This window comes from Paramisgurnus dabryanus, chromosome 14 (genome assembly GCF_030506205.2).
Source record: "Paramisgurnus dabryanus chromosome 14, PD_genome_1.1, whole genome shotgun sequence".
Lineage (NCBI taxonomy): Eukaryota > Metazoa > Chordata > Actinopteri > Cypriniformes > Cobitidae > Paramisgurnus > Paramisgurnus dabryanus.
The window spans coordinates 15860016-15884840 of NC_133350.1; the positions used below are offsets into that span (position 1 = coordinate 15860016).

The window sequence follows — 24825 nt, forward strand, 5'->3', positions numbered from 1 at the left end:
ATCATTGAGCGAATGCAGGCACCCATTGTGTCTTCGTATACTATACATAAGTGTGCGGTTAGGTCCCTTTTCAAACTAAAGTAGGGTCGGCAGTGTTCACAAGGCTTACGAGGGTCGAACACTTCAGAGTAGTGTTTATGCCAAACGTAACCGTAGCAAAAGTAATGCATTTACAATAAGCAAAACTCAATAAAAGTTTGTATTCAAGTAATTTTGTGAGCCGCATTGTTTTTGTGATGTGCATGTATTTTTCAATTGTCAGGTGTCAGTATTTGGTCCAATAGTATAGTGTTTTTAGACAGCAGTTGGCATCGAAACAAATTGATTTTGCTTTTTAATGCTGACTTTAATTTAATATTGATGACAGAATTGACTGAACTGGGTCTTTAGTATTTGATACAAGGTTGGATATCAACACTTGAGTCAATTACTGGATTGTCCTGAACAGTGTTGGGGAAAGTTACTTTTAAAAGTAATGCCTTACAATATTAAGTTACTCCCCAAAAAAGTAACTAATTGTGTTACTTTGTTAATTGTCATGGAAAGTAATACTTACATTACTTTAAAGTTACTTTTGCGTTACCTTTTCCTTACTTGGCTGAGGCTTGATCTCTTTCAGGCCTTGCAAGTTTTTTTATGACTGAGAAGTTTCCATTGCAAAAAATGTCAAGCTCTGCCCTGCAATCTTCATTTCAGACTCATACTGTTCCTGTTCAGGCCATAGACTGTAAAAAGACATCTCCTCCTTCCATTGTATTGAATAGAAGCTAAAAATGTCCGACCAGGGTCGCCGCATGTTACATAAAAACGTCAGTTTGGAACCAAGGCATGCACAGAAGGCATCATTCGGGGAGCAGGAGGCGGAGCCGCGTTATCAAACTTCCGCGCCAAATTCAACCACGCCAATCATAACGACCAGCCCCCTTTCTATACCATCAAATTACTAGCTAAAATGAAACTTATCACAAAAATTTAACATATATCAGCGTGATAACAACTACCTTAAAGAGTAACTAAACCATAAACCAACTTTTTTTGGTTAATTATCTGTAAGAATGATGCTTTATTAGTGCTATTCATTGATTTTAGTCAGTTTTTTGACATTTGGATATAAAGTGTTTTAATACTACAATATATGGTGTAAAAACGTCTGAGTGCTGCCCTCTTCAGGTTAAACGGTGGCTACTGCAGTTTAATTTTCCTATTGGATGTTTGGTCCAAAAAATGACTCGTGACGCAAGCAGGTTCAAGCTCACCACGCCCTTTTTACGATCTTACCACACACTTGGTACAAGCTTAGTTCATCCCCTCTATCTCCATTGGGATCTGCCCACTTTTCTTGCGTTTTTCAAAAATTGCCAGTGAGTGGAGTCAGGCTCTGACCAGGGGTTTAGTTACGCTTTAAAGGACCAAAACCATCTTATAGAAATGTTAATTGGAAGTGTAAAAAATTTTTTTTATTTAGAGCAGAGTCCCATTCGTTTGAATGGAGAGGGCGGGGTTTATGACTTGTACTGCAGCCAGCCAACAGGGGGCGATCAAAGATTTAGAGGCTTCACTTTTCAAGACAAATGAGGCACACCCGGTTCAGGCGCACACGCATATAGTGCAGTATTCTACGTGACTACGTTTAGTTTAATTCAGTACATTATCTTTTTTTATTGAATTGATTAAACTGAAAAGTAACTTGCATTACTTTTTAAAAAAGTAACTCAAATATTAATGTGTACATTTATAAAGTAATGCGTTACTTTACTCGTTACTTCAGAAAAGTAATATTATTACGCAATGCACGTTACTTGTAATGCATTACCTACAACACTAGAATAAAAGACAATATTATTTTCACGGAAATGTCTTTCAATAAACTTCTTATATTCCAGCAAGTCAATCATACTGTACTTGCAAAAATGTGGTAGGTGGCACCAAAAACACATAAACAAGTTCACCTGGACTGCGCAACCTGATAAACTTGTTTACAGTAAGACAGACTTTTATTGTAAATGTAAGCTGCATGTTTTTTCACAATGAGGTGCACAGCCTAGGATAAATGTTATTAAATCCAGATGGATTGCAGGTTATATATGGTACTATGTCATATGAAAAGTATTAAGGAATGTGGGGAAACTGGTCCTCTTATGAAATAATTTTCTTTATAAAAGACAAGAGCTGGTCTTCAAAAAGCATTTTTCCAAAAGGTATAAATGGGGGGGTCGACTTATTATCAGGGTTGTTTAATAGTTAGGACAATAAAGTACTAACTGTTGTTAAGTGATTTATTTGTTCGCTTTTATACTGCAATTAAGTTAATTAAAGTACGCTTCATATGAAATCTCAATCCTCTGTGTAATTTTCAAATTCATACTTTTTATAGTCTCAGTTGAAGATTTTGGCAAGAGCCGGCTCTGCTACTTGTCTAGTACAAGAGCTACATAGTTCTCATACAAAACCTGGTCGTGAGCCAGAGATCCAAGTCTGCACTGAGCTTGACGCGGCACAACAGCTGGTCCCACTGCCCCAAATGCGTCTCCTCCAAATTAAACAAATGAATAAGCTGCTTCGGGCCAGCAGGCACCTACATGAAAAATGGCGCTTTTTAGGAGAAAGAGCTTTCCGTGCCACGTTGCAACTCAAGTTGCTTGCCTCTGCCGGGTAGTGGGGTGCAGGCACTGACCAAAAGCCTGTCACTCTCTCTGCCTTATCTCTGGTGCTGCAGACACCTAGCTTGTCAACAGCATGCTGAAGAAAAGCCTTAAGCATCTGTCGCTATCTGGACTCTTTTGTCCAGCCCCCATCTCTGTCTCGTATTGTGGTTTAAGTGTGGGATCACTTTCAAACATCCACTATCAGGCTGTGGCATTAGGAGGTTGAAGTGATTTAATTGTTTGTTTTATCTAGAAGTGCTCTCATCGAGGGACGTCATGTCACGTTGAGTAGAAGCAGATACCCATATGCTGGTTTTCAAAATTGTCATCTTCTTTAGGAAAGAAAAAAATTGTGAGATACTATATTTTGTATTGAAAAATACAAAAAGGGACGAACCCAACCTGTTGGGTTAAATTAACCCTGAAAATGTTTTTACTGGACCCAATATTGGGTTTAAACAGCCCAGCATTTTGGGTTGAACAAATTATACATTGTTAGCATAGGTTAAATTATACCCCAATGGGTTGGGTTTGTCACTTTTTGACCCAACACTGGGTTTAAAATAGCCCAGCATTTTTTTAGAGTGTATATTTTGTGTAATTGTAAGTGTGTGTATTTTTATGATTTGTATATATTTTTATACACAATTTTTTATCATAAACTGCAATTTATAGATTTATGCTTAGTTAAAGGAAACACCACCTTGTACAGCGCGTTGTGAATGTGTTAGCATGTAGCCTAGCCCCATTCATTCCTTAGGAACCAAACAGGGATTAATTTAAAAGCCACCAAACACTTCCATGTTTTCCCTATTTAAAGACTGTTACATGAGTAGTTACACGAGTAAGTATGGTGGCACAAAATAAAACTTTTGTTTGGAGCCATAGGAATGAATGGGGCTAGGCTAATGCTAACACATTCACAGCGTGCTGTACAAAGATTAAAAGTGCACGCATTGAAAAAAGATAGGTATGTATTAATTCATCAAAGTTGAGGTAAAAACATAGTAAAATATTGAAAAACAGTGGTGTTTTCCTTTAAAATAAATAAAAACCAATTTAAAAAAAATTGTCTTAATATCACGGGATATGCAGGCATATTTATTTTGTTTTGAAGATATTTCTATTATCAGAATTAAAAACAAGAATAAATTCTTTTTATTGCAATGTGCACACAGTTCACAGTGTTGGCCGTTATTCCTTTCGCACCAGGACGTGTTTACATTTCCATATTGCACTCAGAGCAAAATAGCTCATTAATTGTATTGATTGCTCTTGATAAGTGCTTTTGATATATTTTATCTGAGACTCATTCATATTATCCAGGCCACAGTGTGGGTGCATTATAGTTTACAGTTAATTGAATTCTATTACTTGACAAGCTCCCTTGAAAAAGATTGATGATGCCTGGTAATGCAAAGTATGTTGAGCGGGGGCACACGTTTAATTTATTCCCTTACCGAGCATATCGGTGAAAGCAGCGAACACTTAACTGACTTTGTGACTAATTTACATTACTGTCGTGACTTATTGATGTTCCATGAATTTCCACAACATTAAAGGGACAGGAGTTGAAATTAAACGTTGACAACAAAAAGTCACCATGTGAGCTTTAGCAGTTGTTTATAGGCTCTTTTTGTGAGATATGGGCTTTTATTCTTATTCAAAACAAAAAGGCAACTCTCTTCCGCTCATTAAAAGAGGCTTTTTGTCTTTTCTGTCTCTTGTCTTTCAATGGCATAAGAGTTTTGCTTGTGTATTTGTTGATATTTTGCCAATTACCCGCTGTTATCCTTTAATAGAGCCTGTGTCCCGCTCTTGTTGCCAGGGTTTCACTCTCAGCTTTAATGTGTTTCACTCCCTTGACTCTGTGAAGTGTCTTGAATACTGCAAAGAAACGCTCAAGATTTGAAAGATTTTTCTTTAATGTGATCTGTTTATTGTCTCGTTGTGATAAAAAAGAAATATGAAAGATGGCATAAAAACACGGATATTAAAAATCTATATCTTTACAAGCTTTCTTTGTAGATTATCCTGGTTACCATCAACCTGTTGGTCACATTGGTTTTGTACCCCTTAGTCTTTCTGCACTGTCAGAAAAATTGTCAAAATATGTACCCCATCTGTACCCAAAAGTGTATACCAAATGTATTCATTTCTGTACCTAATGGTACATATTAGGACCATTTTAAATGTGACATAGAATGATTGAACGGGGTATTTATCCTTGTTCTGTGATGTGACATGTAGACAATTTTTTTTGGGGGGGGGGGGGGGGTCTGTAATGCCTTAGAAGCTTCCTAAAAACCTCTCTCAGATAGCTCTATTAGGGTGGGGGATTTTAAACAAGCGGTTTTGCACCTATTTGGCTCTCCCTACTGGCTTAACTTGCAATCTCATTACTGATTGGTTGACTTTGCTGCCACTCAAAAAATGTAGCCAATTATTTTAAAGTGAAGGGGCAGTGAGATGCCTGTGATATCATAAGCATCAGTTTTTCAGATTGGGTTCGTTTTCTGGCTGAAATTTCTTAAAGAGGAATTTCTATGAGACTGAGATGTTTAGCATGTCTAGCACTTTTTGTATGTTTGTGAATGCGGGTAGACTACCATTATTCAACAAAGACAAGGTAAAAATGGTTTTTCATTCTCTGTCCCCTTTAAAGGGTACTGCCCCACTGACAGCTGGGGTACATATTGTGACCATTTACTGTCTTTCTGTCTGTTTGTCATTCTGTCTATGTCTGTCTGTCTGTCTCTCTGCCTATCTGTCTGTCTATCTGTCTGCATGTTTGTCTGCCTATCTGTCTGCATATCTGCCTGTCTTTCTGTCTGTTGTTTGTTTGTCTGCCTGTCTGTCTGCCTATCTGCCTGTCTTTCTGTCTGTTTGTGTGTCTGTCTGTCTGTATGTCTATCTCACTGCCTGTGTCTGTCTGTCTGTTTATCTGCCTGTGTGTTTGTCTGTCTGTCTGTCTCCCTATCTGTCTTTCTGCCATCTATCTGTCTGCCTATCTGACTGTCTGTCTATCTGACTACCTATCTGTCTGTGTGTCTCTCTGTCTCTCTGCCTATCTGTCTGTCTCTCTGCCTGTCTGTATGTCTATCTATTTGACTGCCTATCTGCCTGTGTGTGTGTGTGTGTGTGTGTGTGTGTGTGTGTGTGTGTGTGTGGGTTGGTCTATGTGGTTTACGAGGACATGAATAGTGTATAATAACATGTTTATTATGCTATAAAGGTGGTTTACGGGGACACAGAGAGTGTCCTCATAAACGGAAAAGCTAAAAAAACATACTAAATGGTAGTTTTTCATAGATTAAAAACTGGCAACAGGTTTTTGTGACATTGGGGTTAGGGATTGGGGTAGGTAAGGGGAATAGAATATAACAGTTTGGACAGTATAAATGCATTGCGTCTATGGAGATGTCCCCGTAAACCACATACACCAACATGTGTGTGTGTGTGTGTGTGTGTGTGTGTGTGTGTGTGTGTGTGTGTGTGCGTGCGTGTCTGTCTGTCTGTCTGTCTGTCTGTCTGCTTATCTGCCTGTGTGTCTGTCTGACTGCCTATCTGTCTGTGTGTCTCTCTGTCTCTCTGCCTATCTGTCTGTCTATCTGTCTGCATGTTTGTCTGCCTGTCTTTCTGTCTGTGTATCTGTCTGTCTGCCAATTTGCCTGTCTTTCTGTCTGTCTGTCTATATGTCTGCCTATCTATCTGTCTGCCTATCTATCTGTCTGCCTATCTGTCTGCCTATCTATCTGTCTGCCTATCTATATGTCTGTCTGTCTATCTATCTGTCTGTCTGTCTGTCTGTCTATCTGACTGTCTGTCTAACTGTTTGTCTGTCTGCCTGCCTAATTGCCTGTCTTTCTGTTTTTGTGTGTCTGTCTCTCTGCCTATCTGACTGCCTATCTGCCTGTGTGTCTGTTTGTATTTTTGTCCGTGTGTCTGTCTGCTTATCTGAATGCCTATCTGCCTGTGTGTCTCTCTGTCTGCCTATCTGCCTGTGTGTCTGTCTGTCTGCCTATCTGCCTGCCTGTCTGTCTGTCTGTGTGTCTATCTATCTATCTATCTATCCATCCATCCATCCATCCATCCATCTATCCTTCTGTCTTGCTCACACTGCATTTTTTATCTATTCTTTATAACTTTAACTGTTTTGTTTTGTATTGTTTTTTTTGCAAGTTTAAATCTTATCTGTTTGTTCTGACGGTGCAGTCAGCATTCGGTGTATCCACATCAGTTGCTATGGTAACAATGTAAGCGTCAGCACAATGGCAAAGACTTTCTCATATAACAATTGAGAGTATCTGTCAGTGTGGAAAGACAGTAATGTCGCCTGTGCTCATATCTGTCATGACATCTCGCTGAACTCGCAAGGTGCATAAGAGAACAACCGATGGAAGATTTTTACAAATCCGATGTGTCAAACCTCCAACTCCTTCACTTACAGTATTCACTCTTTACTATGTCACATAATTCAGTATGTAAGAGTGCGTTCAAGGCAACGCATTAAATCTCAAATGACAAAAAATTTAATTTATGGTTCACAGTATTCCACTTTATTTGGATTTCAGTCCTCATATTAATGTGGTTGGAGCTGGTGTATAAAGTGACTCTATCTATTAAATGACTTGGTTTCTTGGTTTCTCTCTGCAGTGTTGCTGAGGGAGGAGGTGGCTCAATTGCAGGAGGAGGTGCATCTTCTCAGGCAAATGAAGGACATGTTGAGTAAAGACCTGGAGGACTCACACGGAGGCTGCTCGGCCGACACGCTCTCCGCCGCCGAGCTCAGGGTGCAGCTGGGTGAGAAGGAGCAGGAGCTGGAACGTGCCAAGGAGGCCTTGCAAGGTCAGAACCCCAATATTCTCCGGATTGGCGGAGAAATCCAAGACCCATGACCTTCCCTAAACACATCAATACTGCATGCTATTATGATTGTTCCTGTAATAATGTTAAAAATTGTTATGGTGAATTCAAGTTTGACTTGGAGGCTTTCTGTTTACTATGAGAATTACGGTACATGTAGGCGGAGATGATGGTGATATATGGGACCTTGTCTGTGGAAACCCAGCTAATGTCTTTTTTATGATTTATTATTTTTTAACATATAATGATCCTGCATCTTAAGAACATACTGTGAAAAGATAACCTTGATATCTTTAATATTGACTGAGTAAGGCCATGACAAAGATTGAAAGCGTATACGACTTTAACATGGTTTTCACAGACAGGGTCACATATATAACAACAACTAATATAACACAAAACCTGCATAACCATCTCTCTAAGAGAAATAAGAATGACAGCATTAAGAGACAACTTGAGATATTATAGATCAATGGTATAAATGGCAAAAGTACTTATAGCTCATGTTATGGCATTCATCACATTCATTTTGCTATAAGAGTAATTCTGTATAGAAAGTGGCTTTTTTCAGACCTCTACATTGTCTGTGGACACAACTGCTGTTTTTCAAGATGAAAGACAGTTTGAAGATGAAAGAAATGCCCTGAAAGGGATATTCAGAATATGTGTGGCTTGCATCACAGTGGAGAGCCTGATGGAGGCATTTCCTACCTGTGGCCAAACAGAGACTGCTGGATGTGTAATGTTTGCTTATCTTATCTGGTGTCTGTTTGCCTGGGTGTAATGCTCTTTTAGTGTGTTTAAGGCAGTAAGTTCAAGTGTTGACACAACGTAAGGTCCTGCTGTTACCGCAGTGCCATTTATGCACCAGCGTATGCCATTATTAGGTTCCTGCTGGTTTTTGAACAGCAATTTATCTTAGTCGAAGACTTGAACAAACAGGTCGCATGGTAATCTTTAGCAAAGCATGAGTATTGTATGCATGTGATGTCACACCTGTGTGGTGTGGAGTATTCAAAGCATCTGATGACATCATATTTCAGTCTGTACTTGTCTTAAACATGAAGTAACAATTGTGAAAATAGCAGTGTGCTGAGTAAATAATAATCGATCCAAAATGTTATCTAAATTCCTTTTTAAAGAGGTCATTTGCATTTAAAATTGTGGCTTTACAATCAACTGTGTTACATAAAACTTGGTTTGTAATTTAACACTCTTAGTATCTAAACAGAAACAGTGACAGTCTGTTAAAGTACAGGCCATATTAAAATGTGTTTAATGCAAGCAAACAAACAGTTTTCAGGTCTTTTTGCATTTTTCTAGTTAAAGCAGGTGAGTCGTGGGTGTAAGCGGGACAGGTGACAGGTGCTGGTGTACTTAAAATGTTAGCAGCTCTTGTACAGTAGTGGAAAAGCAAGTTTGACTGTTGGAGGAAAGAAGGCTGTTTAACTTAGGGGCAAAAAGTCTGTTTGCACACAAAGCAAAATAACATATAATAATATATGTTTATGTTCTGGTGCATTTTTGTCCACTTTTCTCTCTTTGAGGGTTCACACTGATGTGTTCTGCATTGAAAAAGTCGTTTTTGATATTTATGGAATCCAAACTACAACTTGGCATCCCCATTAAATCAAGAAAGGTTTAAAGACCTGAGCGCACTTTTAAGATGTTAATAAAAAAGCCCATTAGGTACTGGAAGTTATAGCTCATTAATCCTTTATAATTAAACCTCATTTAAGTGTATGCGTTTACTGTTATTTACAACAAATAACAAAAATGTCTCATTATGCTGTGGGAGAAATTTATTGGAGTGGAGGATGCTGCCCTCTGTGGGCTGTTTTAAGCAGCACACTGCAAACAAACAAGCAGCACTATTGTAAACCTCAACACCATGACAAAAGATGCCAAACATGACATTATTGTTTTAAAGGGGACATTTCACAAGACTTTTTGAAGACGTAAATTGAATCTTTAGTGTCACCAGAGTACGTATGTAAAGTTTTAGCTCAAAAAAACCCCACAGATAATTAATTATATTATGGGTTGTTTATGGGTGTGTCCCTTTAAATGCAAATGAGCTGATATAAGTCTCTCTCTCTCTCTCTCTGTCTCTCTCTCTCTCTCTCTCTCTCTCTCTCTCTCTCTCTCTCTCTCTCTCTCTCTCTCTCTGCACTAAATAGCAGTGCCGTGGTTGTATAGTGCCATTAAGGGCTGTATTATCCCCTTCTGACATCACAAGGGGAGCCCAATTTCAAAGACCCATTTTTTCACATGCTTGCAGAGAATGGTTTACCAAAACTAAGTTACTGGGTTGATTTTTATCATTTTCTTGGTTGATAGAAGCACTGGGGACCCAAGTATAGCACTTAAACATGAATAAAGTCAGATTTTCATGATATGTCCCCTTTAAAAATTGCTTATTTTATTACATGCAGAAGCAGCCATTGCTTTGCATACTGTTTGTGTATTTACTACAGTCCTATCTGATAAATAAACAGAATAAACAGGAGTCAAAGCACAACTTTTTAACAATGTAATTTTAAGGGCTCAAGCCTGTGTATGGAATGACACTGCAAAACAAATTTGATATCAAGTACAGTTATTTAAACATCTTATAAACCAGCATACATTTCCTTGAAGCAGAAATGTAAAACATAATAAGACTTGGTTTGTAAAGAATATACCTTGAATGCTTTATTTTTCTCAGTCCATTGGAAAAACAATTATTAAAGGATTAGTAAATTTTCTTTAAAAAAATCAAGATAATTTACTCACCACCATGTCATCCAAAATGTTGATGTCTTTCTTTGTTCATTCGAGAAGAAATTATGTTTTTTTGAGGAAAACATTACAGTATTTTTCTCATTTTAAAGGACTTCAATGGTCATTAAAATGTGACGTTGGCGCGTCACACGACCAGAGGAAAAAAATGACAATCGTTTCGCTAGATGAGACCCTTATGCCTCGTTTGAGATCGTTTAGAGTCCTTTGAAACTGCCATTTTAAACTGCATTAAAACTGTTAAGTGTTGGGGTCCATTAAAGTCCATTAAAATGAGAAAAATCCTGGAATGTTTTCCTCAAAAAACATAATTTCTTCTCGACTGAACAAATAAAGACATCAACATTTTGGATGACATGATGTTGAGTAATTAATCTGGTATTTTTTTTAAGAACATTGACTAATCCTTTAATATTAATTACCTCAGAAGCTTGTGTTTATTTATGCATAAAGCATAAAACTATTTGCTAAGAAGCAAATAAATACATCTCTTGTTTTTAAGGGTGTTAACTTTAAAATGAAACCTAAATACTGATTAATTCTGCATTACACAGATTTGAGTTTTTAAGATCTTTAGATGTATTGTTCCTTTAAATGAATTTGATGGTTTTGTCTGTGTGTTTATATGAAGCTATGAAGGGTGATCGGAAGAGGTTAAAGGCTGAGAAAGCTGATCTGGTCAATCAGATGCAGCAGCTTTACACCACACTGGAGAGCCGAGAGGAACAACTCAGAGACTTCATCCGAAACTATGACCAGCACAGAAAGGTGACATGCATACACTGCCTAACATTTCATTTTTGAATTGTTGACATGAGTCACATGACCAAACTCAGTCCGTATTGAAGAGCATCTATTGTACTCAAGTTTATATTTTCACAGATTGTACTTTATATTATGTCGGATGATTTTGTGTAAGATGATTAGCTGGGTTTTCACAGACTGGGTCACAGATGGCTGTATAGATGCACAACATTAGCAGTTTTTTGAGTTTAAAGAAAATGAGTACTTTTATGTCTTTACACCATCTCTTTGCTTTTCTGCAGGAGAGCGAAGACGCAGTGAAAGCTCTGGCTAAAGAAAAGGACATGTTGGAGAGAGAAAAATGGGACCTGCGCAGGCAGACCAAAGAGGCCACGGAGCAAGCCAGCAGCTTACGCTCTCAGATAGACATGAAGGAGAACAGAATCAAAGAGCTGGAGGCGGAGCTCACCATGGTGAGATAACATCACTCGCTCTGTCAAACATACACATCCACTTCCCACCATACCATAAACACTTACACCGATTATCTGTGTTAAACTGATCCTCTGTTGTCAGTTTGAAGCCTTAAATGAGCCCTTAGTGACTGCAGATTCATCAGTTAGGATTCATAAACACAGATGGACCATGAAACCCCAACTGGTGCATTTATGTACTTTTTTTGGATTGGCACAATGGCGTTCGATACGCGTGTAGTTACATGCAGTCGCACACATTACCCCATGAAGATGCACATGGCTGTCAACACGGTTTTAATGGCATAATTATTCACTTCGTCTGCTTAATCTGCCCCATTTTGTCTGTGTGCCCCGCCGTGACACATACAGTACACACGCGTGCCAGATGAAATTTCACTCCCACTGAGATTTTGCAAACGCTGCTGTTTTTTCCCCGGGGCAATCTGTGGGTTAAGATGTTTCGCAACTTTCTTTTGAAGTTGTACACAGATTTGGGTCATTTTGCGGGCAAGATAAAGAAAAATTTGAAATATTTTCACTGATCAAATCAAAACTGAAACTAACATTTTTAGTTGTTTTGTATTAAAGAGCACCTATTGGCTGATTAACGTTTTTACATTTCTTTTGGTGTGTAAGTGTGTATTAGTACATGTTAATGATATGCAAAAAGTACAAACACCAAAGTAAACGATGACGCGAGTTATCGTCTCCAACGTAAATCTCTTCTTGGTCTACAACAAACACAAGGATTGTAGGCAACAGTTTACTTCCTGGGATTGGTGATGTAGACAAGACCGACATTATCATAATTCCTCAGCCTGTAAATTAACTCCTATTAGCATTGCATTGTGATCGAATCTTTTAATCATGGTAAGGAGCGTCACATTTCCTGCTGTCGTCAGAGGTATTCAGGACAATCACAACGTACAGATTAGCTGGCCAATCAGTGCTTTTCAAATCCGTGCGTTTCAGGAAAAGAGTGAAATCTGGAGCTACAAAAATGTACGTTATGTGGAAAATAATGTGTTTTTAACCATAAATTACGCAAACACATATTATACCAAATTTACAAAATAACTCTGTTTTTATCAATGAAATAGGTGCTCTTTAAAGGTGCAATGTGTGTAATTTTTTGACAGAAATGCAATATAATATACATAACTATATTGTCAGTGGTGTATAAAGATCCTACCAAATGAACTGTATTGTTTTTATTACCTTAGAATGAGCTTTCTATTTTTATATACATACACCGCAGGTTTCCTTACATGGAAGTCGCCACCATGTTTCTACAGTAGCCCTAAATGGACAAACTGTTCTACAGATCGCGTTTCGTCCCTACATTGTCTCAGAAGACGACTTGTTTGTCCTCTGGCAGCTACCGTAGCTTCTCATTGCGTTTCGAAATTGAAGTTGGTTGCACACCAGATGCCGCAAAAAAAACCATACTGTACCTTTAAAAGTCAAATTTGGTTGCTTCAGCTGAAGCACACAAGATTCTCTTTGAAACATTCTCAAAGCCTGCTGGGATAACACAGATCATAGGGTTTTGCACAAATTTGTGGAGTCTATGCCAGCTCGAGTCATTTAAACAGAAGGGGAACATACCAAATGATGAGGAACTCCAAATCATGTAATTTTTCAGTGAATCATACTAAAATTATTGGTTCTCAGGCTGGCTTTCATTTACAAAGAGCCAAAACCGCATCAAAGCCACTTATTTTAGTTGTAAGGACTACATGTGCTATTTACACAACATCTTTATCAAGAAAAACTGATAACTTTTGATTCATTATGGTCATTTGTTATTGTGGGGGCCCTTCTTTTAAAACCAAGGTGCAAGTAAAAAAAAACTCAATTATCGTCTGTGGTGTCATACAGCCATCCCACCTTAAAAGATCTTTGCTAGCACTGTAAAGAATTGTGATCACAAATTAAATATGTTGTGTTTGTGTTGTGTTTGTACACATCTTCAGGCAAAGCAATCTCTGGCCACCCTCACTAAAGACGTGCCAAAGCGTCACTCCCTGGCCATGCCGTCAGAGCCGGTGGTGAATGGCAGTCAGGAGTGGGTGATGCAGGCAGACCTTCCTCTCACGGCAGCTATCAGACAGAGTCAACAGACCCTTTACCATTCACACCCCGCCGACAGGCAAGGTACAGTCACACGCAAACACAGCATAAACACACAATGACATTCATACTGTATCACACTGTGTGACCCATATGGAACCCTGCCCGTGAAATCCAAACTAAAGTCTTATGATCTGATTAAAGGGCATCAATGTTCTTCACTCAGTCAATATTAAAGATATCAAGGTTATGTTTTCACAGAATCTTCTTTACATTATGTAGGATGATTTTATGAAAAAAAATGACACATTGCATTCTTCTACCTTTGCAGCTGCATTGAGGATCAGCCCCTGTCACTCCCGCCAGCCCTCCATCATCTCTGACGCCTCGGCTGCCGACGGCGACCGTTCGTCCACCCCGAGCGACATCAACTCGCCCCGCCACCGGACACATTCTCTCTGCAATGTAAGAGCTGCCTGGCACCCCCGACCAAGTAATCAGCCTTCCCAACTTGTTTTTTATCTCCACCTTTACTCTTCTGAAATATTCAGTCCCCGCACTGCTCATTAGCACGGCTTCAGGGTTTGTAATGGTAGGTAATAAAAATAAATCAAAGATAACATTTATACCTGTGAGAATTGGACACTCTCCACAGTAGTAATGAACATTGCATGTTTATTTTAGGTACAACTAACCAGTTCATATGGCAAAAAACTTAGAAGCTGCTTAGGTTTCTCCCCAAAAATATATTGACTGAGCCGATGGTGTAGCGGACAGCGCTCTGACCAGTGGCGGCTCGTCACTGCTCTTCCGAGGATGCACTAATTCAAAATAAGTGTTCGGATTGTCACGTGTGTGGTTCCCTTTTCCAAAATATGTGTCCTGAATTATGGAGAGATCCTGTGTGCATCACGTGTTTTGTCAAAATAAGTGCCTGCTGCACACGCGTCAAAACCATTTATAATAAAAGAGACGCAAGACACTCCCTTAACAGTTAACTCTGATTACGCATGAGACTGTGCGAGTATCTGGCAAACGCGAGCGTCTCTTTTCAAGTTCAAGGCAGCAGGCACTTATTTTGGCATGACACGTGATGCACACACGATCCCTCAAAGCGCAGAACACATATTTTGAAATGACGAACCACACACAAGCTACATACATGTTGTGATGAACTTCGCATCGTGCGCTTCAAAAAAAGAAGTCACCAGCCGCCACTGGCTTCGACATATGGTGCCTTCGCATTGTGGACTTTTGGCGAGTTCTATTCCCGGCTCGTGGACATTTGCTGATCCCATACCCGTCTCTCCTCCCTGTACTTTCCTGTCCTCTCCTTAATTACTGTCAAAAATAAAGGCAAAAATGTCCATATATATATATATATATATATATATATATATATACGAACACAGACGAACACATTTGGAATTATCTTAGTAAATGTCCTTGATTTTCCAAGCATTATAATAGTAGGAAACAGGGATCAGGGAACAACTTCTCACTTTAAACCTCCAAAAAGTGCATCCATCCTTCACAGAGGTAATCCGCACGGCTCCAAGGGGTTAATGAAGGTCTTATGTGGGTAACTGATGCGATTTTGTAAAAAATAAAACTTTTAATTACTAGCTTCCGTTAACAATACCATCTTGGTGTCAGTTTTACAGTTTTCCCGCAGCGAGCGTTGGTTGCCATAGGTTACTAAAATATCTCCAAATGTGTTTGTCTGAAAGATGATAGACATATGTACAGCGGGAAAATAAGTATTTGACACATCAGCATTTTTATCAGTAAGGGGATTTTTTCAAGATTTAAAGACCATTTGTGTTGAAGAATGGGCCAGAATCAATCCTAAGAGATGCAGATGACTGGTCTCTCCATACAAGAGGCGTCTAGAACAGTGGTTCTCAAACGGGGGGCCACGAGATGGTACCAGGGGGGGCCCAGTTTTATGACATTTTATAAAATACATTAATTTAGCATGAATTCTGTGTAATTAAACCTAAAAAATTACTAGCCAACAGCACTACTTTGTATAACTTAAAGGTGTAGCGGAGGATTTTCTCGAATTTTAGAAAATAACCGCCTTCTCCACTTTTTAAAAAAAATGCAATTGCGCAACACTCCTGATTGACAACTAGGAGGACCAATAGTCTTGATGATCCACCCAGAAAAAGAAAATCCTCCGCAATACCTTTAATATGTTTTGTTTAATTAAAATGTAAAATATTAGAACAGTTTTTTCCCTAAATCTTCTTTGGGGGGGCGCAAAGAAGTGCACCGTACACAAGGGGGGCTGCACGCGGAAAAAGTTTGAGAACCCCTGGTCTTGAAGATGTAATCATCAACAAAGGCTTTTCTGCAAAGTATTAAATAAAGTGTGTTCAATAGCTCCTGTGTCATTTCACTTTATTTATTATGACTCAACTTGTATACTTAAATGTTCTGATTTCTTTGTATGAATTCAATATTTGGCTTGATGGCTACATCTGGTGGAAATTTTGTGTCAATAGCCCACTTAGAAATCCCCTTACTGATAAAAATGCTGATGTGTCAAATACTTATTTTCCCCGCTGTATCTTGAGGGTGAGTAAATCATAATGTAATTTTGATATTCAGCTAGAGGATCACTTTAAGTAGGTACACACACTAAGTCTGGAAATGAGAACCTGAAGTGGTGCTGATGAGAGGTGCAGATATTCTTCATCAATGATGCCATTACTAATCAAAATACATAACTGACCCACATCCATGTCTCCACCATTATTTCCATTCTCTCTTCCCCCCTCTCTCCCTCCCTCTCCTTTCTATTTCTGCCTTTCTGTGTTGTCGATTCAGTCCATGGAGGACCTCGAGGACCAGAAGCGTAAGAAGAAGAAGGAGAAGATAAGTCTCGGTTCACTGTCCCGAGTGTTCGCCCGGGGTAAATCACAACGCAAGTCTTTGGATCCGGGCCTGTTTGATGGTACTTCCACCCCTGATTACTATATAGAGGAGGATGCTGACTGGTGATAGTACTGTGTGTGTGTGTCTGCATGTGGATGCGTGTATGTGCGCGTGAGTGTATCCGCATCTGTGTGTGCCTTCAAATGTATTCCCAGTGAAAAATGCAGGAAAGAGGAAGAACCGCTGCCTCCCTGATATGTACATAATGAGGTCTATGTAAATGAAATATATATTTATATATGTATGCATATGTGGATATGTTTACATGCATATAAATATATACACGGGATCATTTGCGTGTGAATATGTTTATGCTGTTTATTATGCTTTATTTGTGGTAATATATGTCTCTTTTTTTATAAACTGGAAACTTGAAATACTGCTGAGCATTTGTAAATAGGAACTCTTGTGCACCTTGTGTTGCTGATGTTTTTTATGTGGAATGCATCTTTTACATGACTGCTTTTATCATGCGCCCAAAAGGCTCCAGGCTATCTTCATATATCACACCGCTCGGTCCATCGCCCCGTCTTTATCATGAAATGATTTAATGTTTGACATTCAAGTAATCTACAAAAGAACCGAGCATTGGGATAAAATATCTTGGCTGTACATCACAGTTGCAGAACAGGGGAATTTTTTTGTTTACTGAACACAAATCGGGAATAATGATGATTTGGAAGCAAGGGAATATTTTATTAGGCTTTCCTTTCTGCACTGAGGATTTTTGATAAATGTGAATCTGAAATCCATTTCATTTTTCTTTAAAAAGGCGCCTGCATAAATCCTGTTTTGTCTGAGCTTTTTCACTTCAGTTATAATTGGACTGAAGTTACGTTTTATGTATTAAGCTGGTCGTGTCCGAGTTGTTGCACGCTCTGATGTGATTTATGTTTAATGTTTCAGACGTGTGTTAACACCTTAGGTCACCTGGCCCTATTTTCATTAAAAAGAAATGTAGCATTATTTATTAGAGTTTATCATTTTTAAAAATGTATTTTTTTAACCCATAGGGAATTATGCCAGATTTTGCGCTAACTCACTGTTGACTTTAGATAAATGACACACACACACACACAATTCACTATATTTTCCCCAAAACTGGGTGCTGACCTCATGTGGACCTTACTGTACCTGTACATCAACTAAGTGCCAAAGGTTTCTTAAGGAGGTTGCTATTTTGTTTTGCAGTACACAAGAAAATGTCTGTACATAGGAAGATTTTCATCGCAACCGCTCTCATAACACACCCTGCTTCCATAATCCACATCCTTTTTCATTAATGTTGAAACCAATGATGTCATAACCCATCTCGCTGACATATTCTTTCCGCTGCAAATTTTCCTTTGCATCCTGGTGGCACTGATTTTGTTTTATTATTTTCTTTATTTTTCATCTTTTAAATTAAATTGACCTTCTTCCTCATGTCAATCTAATGAGTTTATGTTGTAAGGTCTGTAAAGTAGATTCTATCAGATATATGATTAAAGTACTTTATTTAAAGATCTGGAAGGAGGTCATTTCAATGAAACCGGACTGTCTTGGAGTTTACGGTCAGATTATTGAAAAGGTTTAACGTTCTGGAGATTTAAAAAAATTAAACTTATTTTAAAATAAAAACACATAACCCAACATTCATGTGCCTTTCTTCTTGACCCTGTGTGTGTGTGTGAGTTTTCATGTAATGGTTTCTCCTAACCCTCTTGTTCTGGGTTCGCCATGGTTTGGGGTGACCCTGCACTGCTCTCTGTAATTACCCACCATCTGTGTTAACGTGTGTCCTAACATTGTCTTACCTCAGTGGATGAGAATGGCCCAAACCCACTACATTCATAACTCATCTGAATTATGTGTGAACTGGAACAAGTCCATGTGCACCTTTATCCAAAACACCATCTCATGACTCCCAAGTGAAAGGGTGTATTTGAAAGAAGTATGCAGCCAAAATTGTGCTTTCAGTACAAACTATATTAGGGTAACACTTTACAATAAGGTTGTATTTGGTTCATAATAGTTAATGCATGAACTTTAACAAGCTTATAACATGAATAACCAATGAACAATACTATTACAGCATTTATTAATATTAGTTTATGTTAATTTCAGCATTTACTATTTTTTATTAACGCACAATGAACTACAGTAACATGAACAATTGCATTCACAAAGATTAATAAATAATGATAAGCTAATGCCTTTACTAATGTAATTCCTACTTATTGTAAAGTAATCAGCAACATCATTTGAAATGATTTTGATGTGTTTTCTTCATGACAGCATGCACTTGAGCAACTTGATGATCTGTTATCTCAGCATGCTTTGAGAATGAACAAAACATCTTAAAGGGATAGTTCACCCAAAAATGAAAATAATGTCATTAATGACTCATCCTCATGTCGTTCCAAACTCCTAAGACCTCTGTTCATCTTCAGAAACACAGTTTAAGATGTTTTATATTTAGTCCAAGAGCTTGTTGACCCTTCATTGAAAATATACGTACGATATACTGTCCATGTCCAGAAAGGTAATAAAAACATCATCAAAGTAGTCCATGTGACATCAGTGGGTCAGTTAAAATGTGTTGTAGCATCGAAAATACATTTTGGTCCAAAACTAATAAAAATTACGAACTTTATTCAGCATTGTCTTCTCTTCCACGTCTGTTGTGAAGTGCATGTGCGAGACTAAAGTCACGTGACGCAGTGACGCGTCTGGTGGGGCACACCAGATAACACGTCAGCCACGTTGTACGTCATCCGCATCACTGCAGTCATGTGACTTTAATCGCGCATGCACTTCACAACAGATGCGGAAGAGAAGACAATGCTGAATAAAGTTCGTAATTTTTGTTATTTTTGGACTAAAATGTATTTTCGATGCTTCAACACATTCTAACTGACCCACTGATGTCACATGGACTATTTTGATGATGTTTTTATTACCTTTCTGGACATGGACAGTATAGCATACATAGATTTTCAATAAAGGGTCAGCAAGCTCTCAGACTAAATATAAAACATCTTAAACTGTGTTTCTGAAGATGAACGGAGGTCTTACGAGTTTGGAACAACATGAGTTTGAGTCATTAATGACATTATTTTTATTTTTTGGTGAACTATCCCTTTAAAGGAAGCAAGGATATGTGACCTTCTGTGCAATAGTCATGTAACAAAACATTATTTGAAAATGACCCAGAAATGTATTTTATTCTTTTACTGTTAATATTTCTAAATGCTTTTCTTAACTTTATTTCAAGGTTCACGGACATTAACGGTCCAATTTTACTCTTTTCAGAAAACAGAAAAAACATTGAATTTTTAAATAACTACACAATGCTGACAAGCATGTTTTAATTGGATAAATATTTAAAACATAAAGGGTTGACCAATAATGACGTTTTATGACAATAAATAAAAATATGAAGAAACAACATGTATTTCATAAGAGTAGGCCTATTCATTTACCAGTCTTTTGAAAGATGATGCATACTTCAGTGAAGCCAAAGCTTTATTCTCCTTATTTGAAATTGAAGCACATCTCCATTGAATACCTTTATTCCACAAGCTGCTGGATGTTCTTTGACGTCTCAATGAGGTCAAGGGTCTGTCATTACTTAGCTAAGAGACTCCTACCCGTGTCTAAAATAAGTGTTGACGGACCCAATGCCCATCAGATAATGAGTTTTATGGAGGTAATTTTTCAGCTAATTAAATTCTGATGAAGCCTTTAAAGAAAGATGATTACGTTTTAACCCTTTATGGTGATTTAAATCATGTTTTATATCTCCCAAGCACCCTTTAAAGGATAATAAACCGTCTGAAACTAAATAAACGTATTTCATTGGTGCTTCATAGGATATTTAGGAAGATAAATATCCCGTTCCTTTCTAATTCAACTGAAACTTCAGCTTTTCATGGATGCAAGGAAGTCAAGGCAGCAGCTCGAGTCTAATGAAAGTGTAGGGCACCATCTGCTGGCACACACGTGGAACTACTGTGAGCAACAGGTTACTATTTCTGCACCCTGATGACAGTACACCACATCAGTGCTTAATGCTAAAGAACATTTTTGTATTATTTAGTACAGGTATTTTATAATTTGGTGTGCTGTTTCAAATACAAAAATGCAAAATGTTTGATTTGGTATGTCCCCCTTTTTGCTTGAATGACAGCATGCACCCCCAGTTGCATGGACTCAACATGTTTGTGTGAAGCCGGATGATCCGTGTTATCCCAGCATGTTTTGAGAATGCTCCATAGATCATCTTGTCTGAAACAACAGAAGCAAGGACATCTTTTTTTTTTTTACAAAGAAATTGTGAAAATCTTCAGTCACAAATAGGCATTTTTGTTTACTGTGCTAAAAAAAAATGATTGTTCATTTTAAGATATAATAGTTATTTTTTAATCCTAACACTGATGTTTGTTAGGTTTAAGCTACATTTTAAATCCCAGATTTTTTTGATGGTTTTAGACTTAAATATTTTTCCAGTATTTGAAGTTTAACTTTTCAAATAACTAAGTTACCATCAAAAAGCTGTCAATACAATAAACAGCTTTGATTTGCCATGGATGAGTGAAAGAATGCAAGTTAGTTAGTTTCACATATGAAATAAAAGGAAGTCTAGTGGTTCTTTATTGAACCTCTGTGGTAACTGTGGGGAAGTGGTTATACTTCTGAGACCGTCTGTGTTATATGGCGACAGATAAGCCATGTCAGTCTTATTGCACCTAATGAGCATTTTAAACTACACTAAAACAAACAAGAATAAAGAGCTAATGGTTTTCCTGATAGCTATAAAAAGCTTTTATATGCAGAATGGATAAGGCATTTTTTGTTTTGCTCCCAACCCCTCTGAAACTTGCCCCCCTTCCTATTCCTGTCCCACCTGACCAATCCAGACTCGGACAGCCTCTCCAGCCAGACACATCCCGGCCAATCAGACGGTGAGGAGCAGCTGGAGCGGCTGCAGCAGGCGGAGCTTACCCGCACCAAGCCCATGTCTTTGTGGAAGGCGGTCACTGTTCAGGCCTGGTTGGAAGTTGTCATGGCAATGCCCATGTACATTCGTGCCTGCTCAGAAAATGTCAAGAGCGGGAAGGTAAAAACATCAATTTTAGCCATTTTTATAATAGCAAAACCCAGTGAAATATATATAATACATAAACTGATACTTTCAATTTGTCCTCCTGATATTTACCAAGTTAATGATTACCTAGTCAAACAGACATTTGCACACAGCACTAAACTTATAAAACTGTGATGTGTCCAGTTTGTGTGCTGATGATGTCACTGTGATCTGCTTCCTGTTGCAGGTGTTACTGGGCCTGACTGATGATGATCTAGAGCTGGGTTTGGGTGTCAATAGCCCCATGCATCGCAGAAAACTCCGCCTTGCTATCGAGGACTACAGAGAGGCAGAAAATGGACGAGGGTTAGAAGTCACATGCACACACGCAGTTGCCAGCAAACGAATAAAGCAAGTCTAAATACATAAAGCTTTAGTGATTATTATCCTTTACAAATATTTTAAGATACATTATTAATAAATGTGGAAATACATAACCTATTTGGCTTTCAGGCCATGTTTGGGTCGAATACAGAAATTTTGTATATTTATATAAACATAGAAGGGAGAACATATAAATAACTTCATTGCTGTTTTATATTTGTTCATCTTAGGCTTTCCAAAGCTGCTGATATGGATCATCACTGGGTGTCTAAATCTTGGCTTAGTGACATTGGGCTTTCTCAGTACTCACAGGTCTTTCACAACCAACTGGTAGATGGCAGAGTACTGAACTCTCTCACGCGACGAGATCTAGAGACGATCTTCAACATAACAAACAAGTTTCACGTAACCAGCGTTCTGTGTGCCATTCAGCTTCTGCAAATGCTTAACTTTGACAAAGAGGTATGAATATTCGGTCCATACACATCCAGATCGTATCCACATACTGTTTGTGTTAAAATCATAACATCCCTGCAGACGATTCAGGCCCGTCGATCTCAGTGTGAAAACCGAGATTTGGATCCGGTGGTCTGGACCAGTCACCGTGTCATTAAATGGATCAGAGATATCGATCTTAAGGTGGGTACAACCCAACAATCAAATTGCAATGAAACATTTGTACTAAAGAATTGAAACTGTTCATTCAGTTAAGCTTTTTTATGCAGGAATATGCAGACAGTCTTCAGAACAGTGGCATCCACGGTGCTGTGATGGTTCTCGATCCGACCTTCAGTGCAGACAGCATGGCCAAGGCTCTGGACATCCCTAACAATAAACATATGATCCATCGTCATTTATATGAGGAAATGAAGGTGCTACTCAATCCAGCCAGGTCTGTGCTTTTGCATTTAAGTATTTATTATAGTCAAGCAGCACACAAGTCTTCAGCCATCAAACAGGCTTTAAATGCTTATAACAAAAAGCAGTATGCATTAAAGAGCAATGTTATACATCCATATCCCCCAGGCCCAAACAAACTATATCAGTCCCTATATTGATTGATTTTTTTTGGCATACAGAACGAATCAAGCCCAGGACTACAGGAAAGAGGGAACTCCTACGCATTCGCCCGTCTCAAACTGTCGCAAAACAGAAGAAGGGTTTTCTCCAAGACAGAAAGCTGGCAAGGTACAGTATTGACACAAATAGCCTGATAAAATAGGGACTTTTGTGAAGTTATTTTCTGATGTTTCTACAGAGTCCTTTGAGATTCAACCCAATGGTCAGCGGTGGGCGGGACTTGAGTTTTCAAGGCTGTGCGTCGCCTCCCAGAGAGGATCGAATAAAGATCTTGCAAAGGACCAAGGGCAGTCCTATGCATGGTTACTCGAGCATAGAAATAACTAATGTCTGATGGCAACTGATGTATATAGAGAATGACCTTCCCAATCTTTACATGGACCAATTATTTGTAAAAGTGATTTGAAAATTGATCATTTGCACTTTAGAGAATTTGTATTGGCAACAAAGTGGGCACTTAAAGTCTCGTAGATGTCCTGTGTTTAATAAAGTAGATATTTTGTTACTTGGACGAACTGGTCCTGATTCTTGTATATTTAGCACAGAGGATACAGTCAGGACTGCAGCTAAAATCAATAGCACATCGGATGTCTATTCCATCCATCAAGGTCATAACAACACACTGGAATGGGAAAACAGTGGCGTGAATATATTGTGAAACTGCCTCTGCAAAGTCTTTTGTTTGTTTTAGGACATCTGTTGACATTTGCTAAGATATGTTCTCATAGTTTCATTTGCATATTAAAGCAACAGCCACTTTATTTGCAATAATGTGGGTAATATATAGTCTCAAATCGATGACTCCATTTTCTTACATAATAAAGAATTTAAGGGTTTGTTTGATTTTCACGGTCTGTCTTCTTACCATGCATGTAGTTTAATTTGCTTACTGGGATATATATTCATTGTATAGTGACTATTAATGTAAATGTATAAAAAGTAAAGAAATGATGTAGGGTGATTTGATTGGAAAACCTTTAATACGGAATGATATGAATGAATGATGTACAATTCAGTATTTAGTAAAGCCAATGCAGTGCACACGTTGCAGTTTTTCCAAGTAATCCTAAAGGAGCCACAGGGCAATGAAAGGAAAACAAGTTTTGCAGCTTGGGGTGCAACAGGATTTGACTTTGATGTAAACAGCCTCTGTCATATGGGTATATACAGGTTAAATAACTTTATGTCATTTACAAATTCAACCAATCATTATTTTCAAGCTTATCTGCTCTTGTTAAAATCATTTTTAATTGCAAATACCAACTCTGAACTATTTCTTTGATTTGAGATGAAATGAAGATAGAAATTCTTGTGTTGCACTGCATACCAGCACTGTGAAATGCAGAGGACACAGCTGAAATGCACGTGTATTTTTAAGGAGGGTTTTGCAACTGCTCATTTTGATATTATCGAACGTTGTGACATTAGTGAAAATGTACTTTTGAGAAAACGTCTGTATATATATAAACCTTGTGTGTCATTGACACAATAATGTGTATAGCAAATTAAAATATCTACATATATATTAAAGTGTTGTGTGTTTTTATCATACTGTGCTAAATCAAGATTTATTTAAAATTCATGTTGATCCAGATTGCTTTAAAAAAAAATGAATAACTTGAATCATGTTTAGTAAAAGTGGAAAAGCTAAATAAATAAAGTTTAAAGACCCACTGAATTGCCTTGAAATGCGCACGTTTGTTCAATGCCTTGACAATTTCCACTAAAATATGAAGTTAGGGCGGGGCGTACTGTGAGTAGCTCC

The 24825-nt window shown here is 38.1% G+C and overlaps 1 protein-coding gene and 1 long non-coding RNA gene across 8 annotated transcripts in view; one reads left to right on the forward strand and one right to left on the reverse strand.

The window, feature by feature from the left end:
• Positions 1 to 24645, forward strand: part of kaznb (kazrin, periplakin interacting protein b) — a 194053-nt gene extending 169408 nt beyond the window's left edge. Inside the window, exons 6-18 of one of the 7 annotated variants that reach the window (XM_065241227.2) lie at positions 7302 to 7493; positions 10924 to 11060; positions 11339 to 11509; positions 13489 to 13669; positions 13917 to 14050; positions 16421 to 16547; positions 21430 to 21629; positions 21844 to 22007; positions 22211 to 22442; positions 22518 to 22619; positions 22706 to 22872; positions 23060 to 23168; positions 23239 to 24600. In XM_065241227.2, coding sequence (XP_065097299.1) covers positions 7302 to 7493; positions 10924 to 11060; positions 11339 to 11509; positions 13489 to 13669; positions 13917 to 14050; positions 16421 to 16547; positions 21430 to 21629; positions 21844 to 22007; positions 22211 to 22442; positions 22518 to 22619; positions 22706 to 22872; positions 23060 to 23168; positions 23239 to 23394 — 2072 coding nt within the window. In that variant the 3' untranslated portion in view covers positions 23395 to 24600. Of the gene's footprint in view, positions 1 to 7301; positions 7494 to 10923; positions 11061 to 11338; positions 11510 to 13488; positions 13670 to 13916; positions 14079 to 16420; positions 18161 to 21429; positions 21630 to 21843; positions 22008 to 22210; positions 22443 to 22517; positions 22620 to 22705; positions 22873 to 23059; positions 23169 to 23238 lie in introns of those variants that run through there. The other 6 variants (XM_065241228.2, XM_065241229.2, XM_065241232.2 and 3 more) reach the window with 6 other exon arrangements.
• LOC135718882 (uncharacterized) lies at positions 19862 to 22424 on the reverse strand. The gene is made up of 4 exons (XR_010520927.2): positions 22291 to 22424; positions 21703 to 21935; positions 21417 to 21601; positions 19862 to 20797 (listed from the first exon to the last, which is right to left on the reverse strand). It is a non-coding gene; the product is annotated as an uncharacterized lncRNA (long non-coding RNA).
• Positions 24646 to 24825: the final 180 nt, after the last annotated feature.